Below are 18060 nucleotides of genomic sequence, written 5' to 3'. Positions count from 1 at the left end.
ATACATGGAGACAGTGAAAGTGATTAAGTGCAGGGATAAGGAAGAAAAGACCCTGAAAGATCCTGAGGCGTTCTCCAAAGCCATGCTGGGACCACCTGTGCTGCGGCCTGGGGTCCAAATTGCTCAATCTCTACCTCCACCAAGTTGCATCAGCTGCTTAGCGAGGCCGTAACCTCGAGCAGGACTCACCAGTCCCCGCTGCCCACCCTGTGCCCTGAGGTGCCTTACCTGCTCGTGGTGCTCGATGCCCATGCTGATAGTGTTCACTAGGATCGCAATCATGATCCCACGGTTGAAGTACTTGCTGTCCACAATCCCTCGAAGCTTGACCCTCACTTCTCGCCACACGTCACTGCAGAGCTTCAGCCGTCCGCCTTCTTCCACCTCCTCCTCTTCCTTCTCCAGCGCCGAGGCACCCTGGTCCTCTCTGCTGCCCTCTCCCTCCTCTTCACTGGCTCCTCCGTCCTCCTGGTCTGAGTCAGTGCTATCCAGGACAGAGAGCCTTCGGGACACTTCATGCTCCCTGCTATGGCATTGGGGGCAGTTGGTGGGATCAGAGGTTGCTGTGATGGCAATGGGCTGGACGAAGCCCTGAGGAGGGCAGTCAAGAGAGTTGTGCTGCTGGCAAAGCCCTGGGGAGAGAAATGATCACACTTAAAGGAGAAGGCTTTGAAAAAGACATCGAAACTGGGCATCTGTTTGGCTTTTGGGTATTTAGACAGAGTAACTGGGCTTTCTAGCTGTAAGGATGATTAAACACTGGCACATCATCTCAAGGGCAGCAATAGAAGCCATTGCCATTGGGGGCTTTGCTCTGACTGGCTGTGTCACCAAAAGGCATGGTACTGTTCTACTGCCAGTGATTAGGCTCAATGGGGGTTCACGTCCATCAGAGGAAGAACCGTTTTGTCTGATGCAGGAACTACAGCTTGAGACTCAGTAGCTTGTGTTAAGTGAGAACCGAGGGAAAAACAATCATGAGGGCTGCTTTTTGCCTGAACTGCTACGAGTGGGGTCCAAGAACCCACACGCTGAGCTGAACACTCTAAATTAGGGAAGCTACATTAGCAAAGCATCTCAAGAAGACAGAAAAGATAGCGCAAGAACACTTCCTCCTGATAGTCTTTGCGCTCTGAATCAGAACAGATCTCTTGACTTCAGTGAGAAAACTAAGTTTGTGTTCCTCGATCCTCCAGTTGGGCCTGGAAGATCAAATGGACACTGGGGGAATGAAGCAATTAATTCATTAACACAGTGCATGAAGCCTGCAGAAACTTTTCTCCGAGCAAGTAAAGAAATGAAAGACTGAGTATGCAAGACCAGCTGAAGAGAAATCCACCTTTTTGCTTGTTAATGGGAGCATAACTTAGGAAGGCATCAGCAGGCAGTTAATACTAACCCTGTAAGACCATTTTTCAGGCCAGGAATCCAATTTAAATGGTATCTCGTGTCTAACTTTACACAACAGCACGTGCTCCCATCAAGAGAAATTGTCTCCATTGCCCTTGCATATCAAACTGACTCCTTCAGTGTTGCTCCCTTGGTTCAGGAGACACCCTATTGCAATTCTACTCCCTTTACCTCTCTCTTGAGGTCCCACAGCAACCCAGTTTGGGAGGAGAGCTCTGGGGGACCTACTATGCCACCAAGTCAAATCCTGAGTCCCACTCCGTCATATCCCCTTAATACTTCACTCTCCCAAATGGCTCTCATCACCCTGCTGTACCAGACCTGGAGCCCTTTACAAGCCTCAGCCAGTGCCTTTAACGTTATCCCATTATGGTCTCTGGGTTTCAGACCTGGGTTTCCCATGTTCCCTGCTGGTCACCCGTTTCATTCCCATTCTTGCTGGTCATCCCCACCTTGCTGGTCTGGTGCGCTGGCCATGGCCCCATGCTCAATGGACAATGTTAATTCTAATTCTGTGCTTTGTAGGCACAGGTCCTTTGGCAAGCTGGCACATGGAGATGCTCCCAGTTACTCTCACATTTCCACTGTTGGCATTTCCAGCTTTACCCACGCAATCCTTACTGTAGTGCCTCTGGCTTTTCCTGTTCATGCCTAGCTTGGCATCGCTCGGCTCCACGTGGCTCTGGCGCCAGCTCTGTATGCTGTTGTACAGCCCAAGGGTGCGGCGTTTGGCTTTGCGCACGATGTGGCAGACGTATTGGAAGATCTCCTCATAGCAGTCTCCCGGCTCCATGTAGCTGGCGACAGTGCTGGAGGAGAGGTACCGGGCCCTTTGCTCCTGCATCAGCTGGTGCTCCCGCTGCTTGGTCTCCGAGAACTGTGTTGCGATGACCACCAGACACAGGTTAATCATGAAGAAGGAGCCCACCTAGTAGCAAAGGAGAAGAAGGGACAGTCAATGTCAGCATGAGGAATAACATGCAGGAGGGGAAATGTAAAAGGAGAGAGGAGGGGAAAGTGACTGGAGGCAAACAGAGGAATGGGAACCAGTCTGTGTATGGGGATAGGATTTCAGAGAAAGCCAGGGCTGGCTGAGCTTGGTTTTGGGAACTTGCTCGATGTCATTTCTATGCACAATTTAGAGCTCTGAACTGAAATTCAGGAAACACAAGCCTGACTTTTGGCTCTTTTGGCAGGCCTTGGGACCTTTAGCAAGTCACTTAGAAGTTACCTGTAAAGGGTTTGATGAAAACTGGACTTTTTCTTTCCCTCTCCTTTGTGTTAAACAGAAGGTGGGAGACAGAAGACTAGTTTGGTAGTTTGGTCGCTTTCTCCTCTGCTTGCTCTTTTACTACTGGAAAAATCATGCACTGTCATTTATTGTCTTCAACTCTTGGAGGACATACCAGTATTCTCGGAGCATTTCATTTATTTCTACCATTTACGCCTTAATTCACCATACAGGGAGATGGCACTTTGCTGAAACAAGTGAGTTCTTGAAATCAAAGAGGAGTTTACAAAAACTAATGACTTTGAGAAGGACGCTAAATAGTCTGGCAAAACAGTGTTTCCTTGCTCATATTCTATTCTTCTGATTCTTCTGATACTAGACATATTATGTTAGCTCTTATTTTACTTGTCCTCCAGCCTAGGTAGGCTTTCCATTTCGAATACAAAACCAACAACACCCCACTCCCCCAATTTCTTAGAAAAAACCCAAAATGCCCAAGTTCTTCCTATTCTCCATACAGAAGCCAAAAAGTCTACCAAGCTTATTTTACACCTTTGCATGTTCTCTTTAAGAGTCCTTTGCCTCAGTTTTCCTATCTGTAAAATGGAGCAAATATTTCTTGGTGCTGAGAGATCTGGAGGTAAAAATCTCACTCTCAGTGTTACGTATTATAAAATTATAGATGAATCTCCACTAGGAGATCTATCCATTCATTACACTTAGGATAAAACCTGGGCTTCAATATGATGAGAATTTCATACATAAAAGGGCTGGTAATCACGTTCAAAATCATTCTCAAAAGCTATGATGCCTTGATTGGTGCCTACTCCCTGTAGAGCTGTAAGTGGCGATACAGCATTGATAAAACGCAGAGTCTGATCTCTGAATAAGGACCACACGTCTGCGCTGCTGTGAAATGGACTCTGTGGGGCAGCCCCTGGGAGGAGAGGAAGCACCAGCTCAAGATTTCTGCTTCCCCTGGACCAGGGAGCATCCCTGCTAAGGGACATCCTTGCACTGTGTTCCTCCTATCTGAACCCACACAGGACCCAGTCTCACCTCTCCGTCTCTCCTTTCCAAGCAAACAGCTCTGACATAGAGCTGGATCCAGTCCTTCCTTTATCTTCACACGTGTCCTCCCCCATATAACCCGTCCAGCAAAGGGGAGAGGGCAAGCAAAGGTGGCGATAACCTGACACTAACCCTCGTGCATGGAAAAGGTGGAGTTTTTTTCAGTAAGTACCTCAGCTTGTTTTATCTATCCAAGCAGCCTTCCCCTCAGTGCACAGCCCTTGCCACTCCCCCACCAGCCTGCACCTTGGTTGTCCCTTTCTCTTTCACACAGGTGCCCAGCAGCTCTGTCCAGAGGCTCAGTACAGTGGCTCTCAGTATTTCAAAGGGGAGATGTCCCTGCTAGCACCTGAATAAGCCTTTGAAACATGAAGCCCTTCCCAACCAGATTCAGCATAAGGACAATAAACCATCTCAAAATAAAGGGCTTTTTTTTTTTCTTCTCCTCCTCTCAGCACCCTTCAAAGCTATTCTAATTCTGTTTCCCTTCATCACTGAACCCTTCTCTTCCCTCTCCTCCTGCCCATATTTCAGCCTATTTTCCCTTCAGCTTCTGTATGTGGCCTTGAAAATTAAAACGATGCCTCATTCAGATTCCTTCACCTTCCCCCAAGATTTTCCCTAGTCCATGATACCTTGCATGTTTTCACAATGAGAGTATGACTGGAAATCCAAATTCTTCTCCAATGCACTCTCCTGCCCTCTTCCCCCTCAGCACCACACGACACTCACATGGGCTTGCCCATTCAGTTATCTCCCTTGGCTTGCCCTGAGTGAGGCAGGGTTAGGAGCTGGACACCAGCTGTGCACACATTTCTGGAACGCTAATTATGACACTGCCTGGTACCTTGCGACTTCCAACAACTCCACAAACAACAAGCCATTAAGACTCACAACACTTTCTCTCCAGGCTACAAGCAGAGGAGCTGAGGGCAACAAGATACCCTCAGCAGGGTCACACTGTAAGCCTGGGGTTGAATCCAGAAGGGGGGTTCAGGTTTCACCTCACCAAGCCCTGTCCTCACAGGCACCATTTGCTATGTTCTCCCACCAGATGACCAAAAAGGGGAGGAGTGAGAGGACTGGATATAGCAACTAACCCCCAATCCTTAAACCTCTTAGCTAGGAACATCAAACGCAAAACAAATGAGCTTGTTTAATCCTTAAGACAACAGGCAAGTCCATAAACTCTAAGGCTCTGCTGAGTCCATAAACTCGAAGACTCTGCCTCCCAGCTAGCAGAAGGACAGTAAGGGTCCCAGATGGCTCATAATTGAGCGATCCATCTCAGCTAGCTGGGCGGGGAGACCGAAAGTGTCTGACATGGTGTCAGACAAAGCATCTGACAGAGGCAGGAGGAGACCAGTGATTCAAAGCCCCAACGCAGGAGTCTCGTTCAGCCCTGAGACTGAGCTGACTGTGATTAAGCAGATCCTGGCCTTGTTCAGCCCAAGGCTCCATCCCTGTCTACAATATCTAATAAAATATGACTGGTGCTAGAGATGCTGGCTTTCTTGCCCATTATTTTTATTGCTTATGCTTGGATATCCAGCTTGTCTTCTGAAGCCCACATGTGTAAGCACAGAGCACTTCAAGGAGGCCACTGAGTGCTGCAATGTGGTTGCCAATCTGAGAGTTCAGAAGAGCTTTCTCTAGTCCAGAAGCCACACCAGTGGCCAAGTAGCTGGAGAGGTGACAAAGAGACAGCTAGAGCTCAAGTAGGAAGACTGAAATGAAGCACTGACCCGAGAGGTGAAAGCACGTCACCTCCCTGGTCTCTGGCAGAGGGGGAAGCTATTTACAATTTGCTGAATACACAAAATGCTTTTACCAGGTTGTTCTGCAAGGCCACTCTGAGTGCCAGGATGAGCCAGCACTCTTCCCCTCAGGGAGCACATCTACACAGGAGTCCTAGACCATGCTGGAAATATATACAGGTGGTGGAGCCTTCTTCCTGCCAGATGAGCAGTAGCAGGTAATGCCCTTATGTAGGTGTTTGAAGATATCTCTGTGAGGGAGGGAGAAGTCATGAATGAAAGCATAGCTCTAAGGAAGAGGCTGTGAAGATCCGGCCCCAGAAGAGTAAGTTTGAGCCAAAGCTAGGATGTATGTGAAAAAGCAAAGAGTCAGGGCTTGAAGTCTGAAGCCAGGAGTAAAGTCTGTGCCAAACTGTGCATTGTACAAATCTGGGTATCCTGGCCATGCTGCTCAAAGTGAAAATGCAAGTAGGTGCTAAGTGTCTATTGCATGATGGGAGATCTGAACAAACATTGCATTGCATTGCACTGTCAAAGCAATCCTGCTTAGAAACCCAGGCCTTTTGGCCGTGGAGAAGGAGGGAAGAATCAAGGCTGGAAGGACTGTGCTTCATGAGACTTGAAGAGGGATTGTCATTTCTATAAGAAGACTCAGAGGGAAAATGAAACCAAGTGATAGCAAGTTCACACTGTGGTGTTGCTATGTGCTGGAAAAGTGCATTACACATGCAAAGAAGGTAACAGAAAGGCTAAATACTTTCTTGGTGTAACTCCACCAAAAGCAAAGGAAATATCCCATCTAGCATATGGCTCCTTTGTTCTGAGCAGTCCCCAGAGTAAGTTGAGGTTCATGTGCTCCTGTGTTTGATGGAAATAAACCTACATGGCTTCTGCAAATGAGGAGGGAGTGTCTAGAAATGTCAATGACACTCCGCAGTAAAATCTCAGGTGGAGTGTTTACTTGAGGGTTTTCAGCCACCTGCAAAGTCAGAGACAAAGTTTGAATCACTGGGAATCCACATGAGGTGAGCCAGCACTAGAAGGATGCTCCTGCTTAGAAACGAAAAATATGCTGACAGAATTTATGTAGTTTGGAGCAGGAGGTGAGGGGCAGTTTTTGGAACTGGCCCACAGGAGACGGGCATGCCAACCCCAATGGTTAAACACTGACTCTGCACAGTCCTTCCTGGCTCTGGGAGAGACTGCGTCTGAGGCCAGGAGTAAAGTCTGTGCCAAACTGCGCATTGTACAAATCTGGGTATCCTGGCCATGCTGCTCAAAGTGAAAATGCAAGTAGGTGCTAAGTGTCTATTGCATGATGGGATATCTGAACAAACTTTATGGGAAATAATTGTTTTCTGAACTCACAAAAAGCGGTGGATGTTCAGTTTGCCTTTGGGAATAGAACTGGGGGGAGCTTCCCCCCCATCCTGTGCAATCATACCTCTGCACTGTCTCTCCTTGGGACTTTCCAGCCTCAAAGTAAAAGCAGCATTCCTCAAGGTGTATTTCACCTCTGCTGTCCTGGCTCATGCTGCAGCCCACAGGGTGTAGGTCATCTTTCTGTTTTTCTCTCCTTGTCTTTTCCTTCTGATGATAGAAGGCCAGAAGGCAGGGAGAAATTGAGGATACCATGAAGATTCAGCTTTTTCGTAATTTCTCTGACCTGAATGGACCAGCAGATTTTTTTTTGTGCCACTCCCCATATGTACAGGCTGCAGAATTTCCCCCAGAAACTGGATTAGGGTTTGTCTGCTCTCAGATCATTGCATATCAATTTGAATTTAAACTAGATCCCGTGCCAGGTGAGTCTGTTGGTGTTATTGGGTGACTGCTTCTAGAGATCCTATTTCTAGGAGGTCATGGCCACATAGGACAAGTAGTAAGTGAAGAGCAGAGTCTTAACCAGGTCCATTCAGCAGCCCATCCAAATGCATGTAGGCTTTGGAGATACACACTGAGGTCCTTATGGCTAAGTGACCTAGAACTAAATTGCACCTAGCGTGTACAGATTTTATACTTCCCATAATCCATCCTAGGTCTTTTCCTTCTAGTCTTGACTTTGGTCTCTGTGTGGGAAAAGTGCAAGAGTCTTCATAAAAACAAAATCCTTCCCTGTTAGAAACAGGATATTCCCTCCAAGAAAATACACTTACATGTGGGAGGCTTGAGGAATGGAAGAGGCAATGGCATCATGTTTCTCATCTCTCTCTCCAGGCACCAACAACAAATGTCCTTACAGCAAAGCAGCCTTCAACCTTCACTTGTATAAATCCATGGGCCTTATAAACTGCTTACTAAGTTCTCATCACTGACACACTTCTCTCTTTCCATCCCCACCAGCCACAGGTGATTTCACACAGCCAGTTTATGTTGGACTGCTAACACTTCTGGAGCAGCAGCTCATTTTTGTTCATGGTGAGGAAGTAATTCAGCATGACCAACCCTGAATCTGACAAAATCTGAATATGAGACCCTGATTCTGAGAAATCCAGGTGCTGCCAAAAGCCATAAAACATGGCTCAAGAATGACTCAAGAGCTTAAAATATAGAGAGAGACCAAGTAGGAGGGCAGATACATAAATGGTTTTCTGTGCTTTTGGGCCTACTGGTTTGGGGAATTTACTTTGAGAGAAGATCTGCGGATGAGAACATTACCTTACACTGGGTATGTATATCACCAGGAATCAATCCTGAGCATATTTTTTGAGTGAAAGAGAATAACCTGTCTGACAACTATGTGATCCTGCCATCGACTCGGTGAAAATCAAATAGCTGGGTTCCTGAGATTCCTAGAAGAAATCCAGAAAACTTGTTTTTTGTAGGCTCTTAGCTTGCAATGCTAACAGTCATCAAGTCTTATACTTACGATTATCAGCAAGATAAAGTAGATAAAATTGTAGAAGGAATGGGCATCCATCACGTAGTACATGATCTCCACCCACCCTTCCAGTGTGATCACCTGCAAAGACAAACAACAAAAAGAGAAACAGGAGGGAAGCGAGCTTCCAGAGTTCACTCCTCAGTGTATACAGGCAGATACTGGCAGGGCTGTTGCAACCCAAGGAAGGTGAGAAACAACAATTCATTTCAAGGAAGCCAAATTTCCATTCCAGGAAATCAGTGTGGTACTGCTTGGTGACACTGGCATACCGTCAAAGCCTGTGAGATCATGCTAGCCCACAGCAGGAATATTTCATTAAAATAGTTCATTTCCCTGGATCACAGCAGGGGAAAACCCACAGCAGGTTTCTGTGCCCCTTGGACTGGACACCACATACAGCCGGCAGAAAAGAAAAAAGGCACAGATTTTAGCTCCCATCTGCAAAGCGTGCTGGGAATTTAAAATAAAAAAAAAAATAGACTCCTTTGCTATAGTGATCTGGATTGAAGGGAAAACTGGTACAAGTCAGCCTAAAGGGTGTAGCTCATTTCAGCAAGGGCCTGGAACAGCTCTATGTCCCTCCTCATCTTCAGGAACACCCTTCATGATGTGCACTCTGTCTCTCCTGCCAGAGTAGTTACAAGGCCCTTTTCTCTCTGCAGCTGTATCACACCCTGCAGAAACCATCACGGGAGCACAGAAAGATTGAGCTGGATAAAAGAAAAATAGCTTGAGCCTTGTTAGGAAGCTAACTCAATCTTACCTGAAATATCACAATCCAGGCATACCCGATGTTGTCAAAGTTGATGGCACCCTTGTGCGGGTTGGCGTTGCCTGTACGGCACACGTTGTAGTACTGGTTCCAGTTGACACACATGCCACTGATGTTGAACTCTTGCCGGACTGAGTTGTAGTAATAATAATCGTCCTTGTCCAAACAACATTCATGGCCCCGCTCCTTCAGTGGGGGTATCTCGTGACAGCCCATAATTCCATTGTCTCCTGACAGTGAGCAGATAAAGGGCATCTCATCATCTTCCTCAGGTTGGTAATAAGGGGGCAGGACAATGTCACCTTGTCTGCAAGGATAAAAACCCACAGTCATAAAGTTCCTGTAACAGACAGTTTCCCATCAGCGACACTAGTGGAGCTGGGAGCTCCCATGCTGACATAGGGACTACACTGTGTAAGGGATTTCCAGGTTTATTGCCGCAGGAGAAGGGAAGGGAAGACAGGGCTCCTGGAAAACAGGAAATTTCCAGGGTGAGTCCCCAGTTTTCAGAGTTTTACCTGCCATCAGATCACCCCAAGCCAAATTACACAATCTGCTTGCATGGAGATGAAGAAAAGCTGGAATGCAAAGATTTGCATTCTGATCACTCTCCCCATTAGCATCGAAGCTAAATCAGATGCAGTGATATTAAAGAAGTTCATCAGGCTTTACTGTGATGTGCTCATGTATGTAACCATTGATGGACATGTTTTATAACATTTGGCAGTGAACCTTCTGTACTTCTAAAAAAAAAAAAATCCAGTTCATGCATAATTAAGGTTGCACAGCTAAGCCTTAAAATCAGGAAATGCAAAGTTAAAATTGACTTAACCTTAACTTTGACTCCTCCTTGACAGTCGGCATTATGGGTGCAATGTTTCATGACAAGTTCACGTGCTTTTTTCCAAATAATGCAAGCACCTTCCAAATGCATGAATAATTAAAATCATCTATGCTTGCCTAGCTGGAGATGACCTAATAATCAGGAAAGTGAAAGGAGGAGATTTAAAATTTTCCATTAAACTTTATCTGGTGCATTCCTTGCAATGCTACAACACGCAACTTTCATGTCGCATGAATGCAGACTTTTTCACTAAATGTCATTGGAAGAGGACAAGTGTTGATGAAAAAGAAAAGAGAGAAAGTCTGATTCTAAACTAAGTGGGACTAAACCACAAAGATCTGTCGTAACACATCCGTATCATTGGTGAACTGGGGTGCCTGCAGACTTCATTTCTCTAGTAATGGTCAGCCAAAGATTTTCTAGTATCTGTCACTTTGCAGGCTGTGGCCTCATTTCACTTCTCAGTTACATTGACTCTGCATGGATGTAATTACACTCCTTAAAGTAGTATTACCACTGATTTACATATAGGACAATCATCCTAAACATTCGTTTTTCCCCAAGGAATATATCAACACAGTAAATGGCTGCTTTAAGCAGCTCCTACTCTCCAACCCCACTGCTGTTCTGCAGATTGTATTTTCACACTTTTTTTTTTCCAATTTGAGATGCTCTAAAGCTTCAGAATTGTTTAATCAGTCTAAACTGATCTACAGCTTTAGGTTTTTTTAAGCAGTCTAAACTGATAGGACACCTGGGATTAGTATACGGTTTTAAGAAACATTTTAAAGTCTGAGATCTGCTAAAGCCAGAAAGTCAACAGGAGGAGTTGTGCCCTGGAACTGGTGCTCTGCTCCCCAGGAGGGTAATCGGAGAATTCGCGGCAGGCAGGAGCTTTTCCACCCCACTGCCTCCAGGGAGGAGGAGAGCCGTGCTCTGCAGGCTCCCCCCAACCCCCCCAGAATAAACCTCAGATACCTGTAATCAACCCCTGTGTGGCTCCAGGCTCTCTTTGCCAAAACTGTGCCCACGTTTCCCCATCTTTTTTTTTGTCCCATTCAAACAGCCATTCTTCACTTTCAGATGCTCACACTTCTACTAACCCAGCTGTGGGACACCTCTCCCAACAGCCCTCCGTCCTCTTTCCATGGCACCTCCCACGTGCAGTTCTACTCCTGAAGTTTTCCAGTAATTTCCCAGTGCCCCTCCAAAGCCTCCGGAGGTAATGCACTACTGTCCAAACAGTGATCTCAGCTTCATCTCGGAGGTGCCAAAGATGTCCCTGAAGCATCAAGCAGCATTATGGCTTTCTGTAAGACTCCTCTGGTTGTTGTTTTTTGAAGAGGTAGCAAGTTCAGGAGAAAGATGGCATGCCTGGTGTTTCAGAGTTTCAACTCTTTCTGGGAGTAGGAGCAGCACCTTGAATCCCTGGGCACGGCTGGAGGAGGCAGCTATGCTAACCTGTGCCTTGGCCAAATCCAAATGAGCCCAGGCATCTGTGGACCGTGAAGACAGACTAAAAACAGCTGCCTTTGCCCTCCCTGCGTTTCCACTGCAACGCTAACGAGCTAACACTCTGCATGGTATCACCCTACAGCCATTCGGAGTAAGCGATACACAGAGAGCCAGGCAGCAGAAGACAAGAGAGCAGGGAAGGGGAAAGAGAAATGTCCCTGGAAGAAAGGAAGGAGAAATCGTCTACCAGGCACTCACATTGTGAAGTTCTCCTCCATGAAGCAGCGGTTGCGGAGCAGCCCGGCCCACAGCTGCACCCCGATGATTCCAAAGATGAAGAAGACAAAGAAGCAGAGAAGAAGGACGTTCCCCAGCATGGGCAAGGTGTCCAGGAGCAAGTTCACAAGGATGCGCATGCCTGCAGGGGGAGAAGAGAACCAGAAGGAGCAAGTGTGGGATGGAGGGACAGAGAGAGGGAAAGGAGGAAAAAGAAAAGGAAAGGAAAATTTAGGAGGAAAAAAAAAAAAGCCACATGAAGATAAAAGCAGAGTGTCAGAAATTAATTACTGCCCAAACCAGGCTAGATTTATGATCATTGCCCTTTCTTGTCCTAACCTCTACTGACAGGCAGCCAGCAGAACTGCTGTGATGCTATGATCTCTTAACCCTAGGCCTCCGTCTGCAGCAGTGAGAAGAAAAGGGAATGAGACTTTTGGTACCATCAGATATCTCGCTGATATTCCCCCCTCGCTCTTTCCCACAGAAGGGCAATGGAGTGAAAACTCTGTCCAAAAGGTGCATGGCAGCTCAACAGCCTCAGACATCCCAGTTTGAAGACTGTATGCTGCAGTCTGTAAGAATTGCATCGACAGTCCACGGCCAGCCTGCCTAGTGGGATGAATCTCTCCAGCACACACAACCTGGCATAAATCGGTCTTCTCAGTGGCAGTCTCATCAGGCAACAGTCACGGAGACCACGCTCTCCTCTCTTGTCTAGTCATCCCTCCCCAACAGAGCTGGAGCACACAGGCAGCGGGCACAGCATCTCTAGCCAGTACAAATGTTTCCAAAATCACTTTTTTTCTTTCATTACCTAATAAATTCTTTCTGTGGTTTTATTTCTCCCTGGCTCTTCTGCTCACACAGTCACAAGCACGGGTAAGGACAGGCTCCTTTCTCCATGGAGATAATGACTTTTCCTCTGTCTCCAGGGATGGTGAAAGTCTAGAAATCCTTCCAAGCATCACTGTACTGCCTTTACCCCAGCGCATACCTTGTGCGGTCGTCTCTCCTCACCTCCACGGAGGTCCCTCCCCTGGGGGCCCAGGGTGTTCCTTCACTGAAGATGTTCCATGTAGGCCAGCAAATAATTAGCTAATTAGGTATTTATAACCAGTTCATTACTTCAGATGGCAGTGGAAGGGGAAAGAGGAGGGGAAGATAAGATTAGGATTCTTTGACAGCCCTTTGAGGCACAAGTTAATCCCCCTTGTGTGCCCAGCGTCAAGTAATTAGCCACACGATGCTGTGTATTACGCTCTATTTCTATTCCCCAAGCTGCTCACGCCACAGAGAGCGGAGGGAAACGGTGCCTGCGGGGGGCATGCAGGCGTGGGGTGCACGCACACTGAAGGGAGAAGGGTGCCTGGTGTGGGGCATCGGACTGGTTTAGCTCAGGAGGGAGTGTTTTGGGGACGGATGGGGGTGGGAGAGACAGGAGTGGTATTTGCAGGTAGGTGATGTGTAGGAAGGAGAAGACACTTAAGGATGGCTACATGGGATCATGAAGGACAAGGAATGATGGCATTAGCTCTAAGGCCAGGCTGTGGAGCAGCAGCTAAGCCCTGCTTGCCTGACTGCCCAGCTGTATCACTAGTCACCAGTTAAGGCAGATTCTAGACAGTACATCAGTAACTCAGCAGTGCAGGGGCACAGCTCCAGCCGCTCACTGGGGATCGCGGACATGCCACGAGTCACTGATAGCTTTCTGATCTGTCACCGCACAAAGCCCAACAGCATAGCCACAGTGCCCTGCTGCCTGTTGCTGTGACCTGCCAGGCTCTGGAGCAACACTCTGCATAACACTTTGGCTTTAAGGCCACACACCCTTACTGCAGTGCAGTGTGTTCCCAGCATTAACACTGCTTCACAGCACGAGTTCCGTAGTTCCCATAAACTGTCCTGGTCAGTACACTGGGGAGAGCCAAGTGACATGGGAAGCTGCGCCAGCAGCGCTGCAAGAGGGGGTGATGTTTTTCAGATCAATTGATGCTAGCTCCATCTCAGAGCAGAGGTAATGGGAAGAATGAGACTGCCCTTACGCTGAAATGCAGAACAGACAGAACAGACATCCCCACCAGAATTTTACAGACAACACACTTTTGGGGTCAGAATTTGCAAAAATTGATTTTGTCCATGTTCCAAGAGCAGACAAGTGACTTCCAAAACTTGCCTGCCTTTTCCTTGGAAACATCCTGCCTGCCCACACATTCTCCATCCTGACTCTCAGAGGGGCTACTGATGGTACAGCATTGTGCTACCCACAGCTCCAGGATCATAGCAATTGCCCTCATACTAGGTCCTGTGGGGTACCTGGGTCCATAACCCAAGAAACAGCAGGTGGCCCTATGCCAGGCAGGTGGCCACAGCGTTTGGCATCTTTTCCACATCACAAAGAATTTCAGCATTGGTGGGCTCCATTTCTAAGTCCAAATGAAACCCAATTTTGATTTTTTAAAGATTTCCCAGTTGAACAGTATCATCCTTCACTGCCCATTGATGCTGACTGTGGATGTGAGATTGGCTCTTCCCAAAGCAAGAACGCTGAACCTACCCCCATCCAAACATCAACTGCAATTCTTCTATAGGCCAACCACCTCTAAAACAAATCCATCACTTCACTTTGTGCAAAGCCTCTTTTGCTTCCTGCCCTAAACTGCAAAGCAATTGCTCTGGGAACCCATTTTTCACCAGAGGCATCAGTTTTCCACCAGGAAACAAAATGAACCTCCTCTGCTGAATTCACCCAGTTAATGGAGGTACTTCAACTACTACTTCCATATCAATGAAAGGTACAGCGTAAATACAAGCTCAGTACTTTTGTTCTCTCAGTTGTTAGCCTCCCCTGCTGCCTGCGCTGTGCTGCCTGCAGTACTCATGCCCGAGTCCCTGGGCCCCATCCTCTGCTATGGCATTTTGGCAGTGCCACTCCTGCACCTGTGCCAGCCCCTATGGACACTTTGGGGGGAAGCCCTCACAGCATCCTTGTCCCCTCCTGAGCCAGCAACCCTGCATGGGTCTGTCCGCAGCTGCGGCTTTGCAGTCCCCTGGACCCAGGAAGGGATGGGCTGGTCTGGCAGCCACGCTAGGGCATCTGCTGTGGGTCTCCAAGAAAGGACCCTCACTGCCAGGTGTCTGAATGCTTTCATGGGCAGAAGGGGATGAGCCCCACTCAGGCAGAACCCAAAGAGCAATGTGTTTCGGGGTCTTCACAGCCTGACTGGAAACAGGTTGCAAACGGTCCCTGGTTCCTCAAGCACTCACGAGGTGTGGGGGAAAGAGGGAGAAAGCCTGAAAAGCCTAAGGATGGAGAGTGATGATTTACTGCAGACCCTGGTGGTTGAGATGACAAGATCTCTAAAGCAGCTGCAGGGCAATGGAAATGGGCAGAGGGCAAGGCAGGGGTGGCAGCATATTTGTCAGTGCAGCTTTGGGAGCATCCTGCCCTAGAGAACTGGGATGCCTCCCTTTTCCAAGGGGCCTTCGCTGGACAAGCCCCCATCCACAGCAACACCGGTGCATCTTGCATGACAACTTCTGGAAGGTGCTGGAAAGCTGGTTCTTTGGCAAAGTCTTGCTGCTGCTTCTTTCCTACCTTCCACCACCTCTGCCTGCTGCTCTGCCCCTTTACTTTTCTCTCACTGTGCCTACATCTCCTTTCTACCTCTGCACTGCTCCGCAGCATACATGCACATGTCTCTCGTCCTCCCTCCCCACTGCTGCCTTTCCCCACATCCCCATTTGTCCTTTACCATTGGCAGAGCAGAAGCCACACTGGCTCACAGCAAGGAGGGAATATGAAAGGGACAATGACCTTTTCTGAGGCAGACTTTGAAAAAAGGAGACATTCCCTGAGAAGAGAAAGGAAGAGGGGTCGGGCAGTCTGGAGGAAAAGCAGGGAGGGAGAGCATTGATGAAGCAACATTCAGTAACCAAACGGGCTCCCAGGGCATCAAATATGAAAAGGTTTTGCTCTTCAAGGGGAAGAAAAGCTAGAAACATGAAATATTCATGAGTGCCAGGTGTGGGCTTTGAAAGGCCTTTTCTCTTCCCCACTAACCCTCATGAGGAGGCCAGGGGAAAGGAGGAAATGAAATGACATCGGCTGTGGGCATCCAAGAAAGGATTCTCATGAAATGATGCTCAGATAATGCTTCCCTGCTGCTCACCCATGCCCTTGGGCAAGGGGTGGGGAAGGGTGCTTGATGGGACCTCGCTGGCAGGTCTACTCCTGGTAGGATATCCTGCGGGAGCAAAGCCATGAGCACAACAGAGATGCGTTCACTGCTCCAACACAGCAGTAGACATCGGGGGGAAAGTACGTCACAGGGATGAGAAGTGGCAGGAGGGTGAGAGGAGTGCTGGGGAGCGAGCTGTCAGAGGGAAGCACAGGGCTGAGCAAAGCCAAAAGATGAAGCAAAGTTGCTGAACTCCCTCCTCGGTTCAGGCAGAGCAAATCCTCTGCCTCTCCCCAGCGGCATCCAGAGGTCCTTCCTGACAAACTCTGCAGATGCTACAGTGACCGTAGCTCCCTCCAGACACTTGCCATCAACCCTGATTAGCCTGGCTGTCACAGCTAAGCAGACTCTCCTGGCATGTACCAGCCTCAGGGAAAGCGTGGTGGCGGCTGCAAGTAGCCAGGGCAGGGCTGGGGAGGAGGCGAGCTCCAGACAGCCAGAGCCAGCCATGCAGTGCAGGTGTGCCCAGTGGCTTACCACCGCCTCCCCCTGCTCAGCATCACTCTGTCACTTCGTCTTCTCTCCGCCGGCCTCTTTCCAAGAGTGAGGACCAACAGCTGAGCTGATTCACTGCCTAGCACTAACCACCCCGAGATCTGAACGGGGGACTGGCTCAGGAAAGGGTGAGAAACCCTATTCTTTCTGGTTTCTTCTATCTCACCCACCTCTGAGGCTTTTGAGTCCTCCCCAGCTCTACAGTGAGGGACAAAGCTAATGTGTGCAGAGTCAAAAGGAGATAACGGTTTGAAGCAATCGTTCCCTTGCTTAGAGTAAACCAGATAGAAGAGAACATAATTCTCAGCACCCATCTTATCTGCATCATCATCTAAGCCACCAATTGTCATTTTAACTGGAGGAAAAGTAAATCTCTTCCCCATCAACATTTGTGACTGTAGCTGGCAGGACATTTTGCAGAGTGCAGAGACTGAAGCATTGTTCTGTCCCTCAGCCAGGCTGCTTGTCCAAGTGTGCCTTCTTTCCTTCCTCCCCTGCCCCAGGACACATGGCAGTCCACCCAGCTAGTGCGGGGTTGGCAGAATTTTCCTGTGCATGTTTCTTTATGGGAATTTTCAGAACTGAGGAATGATTCCAGTAGATAGATGGTATTTGTGCAGAGAGCACACAGGGAGAGCTGCACCTTTTTTTTTTGTGGCCAAGCCCTGTAGTTAAAATAATCTCAGTTTGTGTGCACAGTGCAAGCTGGTGCTCCAACTTGTGGCCCTCCTCACTGATCTCTTGCTGATCCAAGGCTTAGCTGCCATTTCACACACTGCATTCATTTCATTAGCTAAAATGTGGGGCCAAACTACTGCAAAGAGAAGCCGATCAGCTGTGTGTGCAACAGTAGATGCACTGCCAAGTTCATCATTATTATAACCTACAGCTTCCCTCACCATCCAGATTTTTTTCACTTTGCTGCATTCCTCCCAACTGAGGCCTCTCCTGCAAACACATGTGTAAGGAAGAGGAGCTCGGCTGGAACAGCCGGCGTGCAGCTCCAGATGCCTTCTCCTCAAGCTGCAAAGCCAGCCTCACTCACATTGCAGACCGTCACCCCTTGCTTTGCACCAATGCAACAGAGAGCATGTCTAGATGGCTGGCCTGACCCGGATTAAATGAACCCCATGGAAAAACAGGTCTAACTGACAGTACGGGTGTTGTGGTTTAACCCCAGTCAGCAACTAAGCACCACACAGCTGCTCGCTCACCCTCCCCCCCCACCATGGGATGGGGGGAGAGAATCGGAAGAGCAAAAGTAAGAAAACTCGTGGGTTGAGATAAGAACAGTTTAATACTTGAAATAATGATGATAATAATAATTATTAATAATAATAACAAATTTTAATGGAAGTAAAACGAGAGAGAGAGAAAAACAAAAACCCAGGGGAAGAAAAAAAACCACAAGTGATGCAACTGCTCACCACCCACCAACCGACATCCAGTCAGTCCCTGACCAGCAAGTGCTGCCCCCTGGCCAACTACCCCCAGCTTATATACTAAGCATGGCGTCATATGGTATGGAATATCCCTTTGGCCAGTTTGGGTCAGCTGTCCTGGCTATACTCCTTCCCAGCTTCTTGTGCACCTCCTTGCTGGCAGAGTATGGGAAGCTGAAAAG

At 48.1% G+C, this 18060-nt stretch overlaps 1 protein-coding gene across 1 annotated transcript in view; it reads right to left on the bottom strand.

The window, feature by feature from the left end:
• CACNA1I (calcium voltage-gated channel subunit alpha1 I) overlaps positions 1-18060 on the bottom strand; it is a 165795-nt gene that overhangs the window by 43041 nt on the left and 104694 nt on the right. Inside the window, 5 exon segments of the mRNA XM_019474817.1 lie at positions 229-632; positions 2032-2338; positions 8339-8431; positions 9117-9432; positions 11683-11842. Coding sequence (XP_019330362.1) covers positions 229-632; positions 2032-2338; positions 8339-8431; positions 9117-9432; positions 11683-11842 — 1280 coding nt within the window.

Source organism: Aptenodytes forsteri, unplaced genomic scaffold (genome assembly GCF_000699145.1).
Source record: "Aptenodytes forsteri isolate BGI_AS27 unplaced genomic scaffold, ASM69914v1 Scaffold284, whole genome shotgun sequence".
Classification (NCBI taxonomy): domain Eukaryota; kingdom Metazoa; phylum Chordata; class Aves; order Sphenisciformes; family Spheniscidae; genus Aptenodytes; species Aptenodytes forsteri.
The sequence above is the reverse complement of the archived record's forward strand: the minus strand, read 5'-3'. Positions and strand labels throughout refer to the sequence as shown.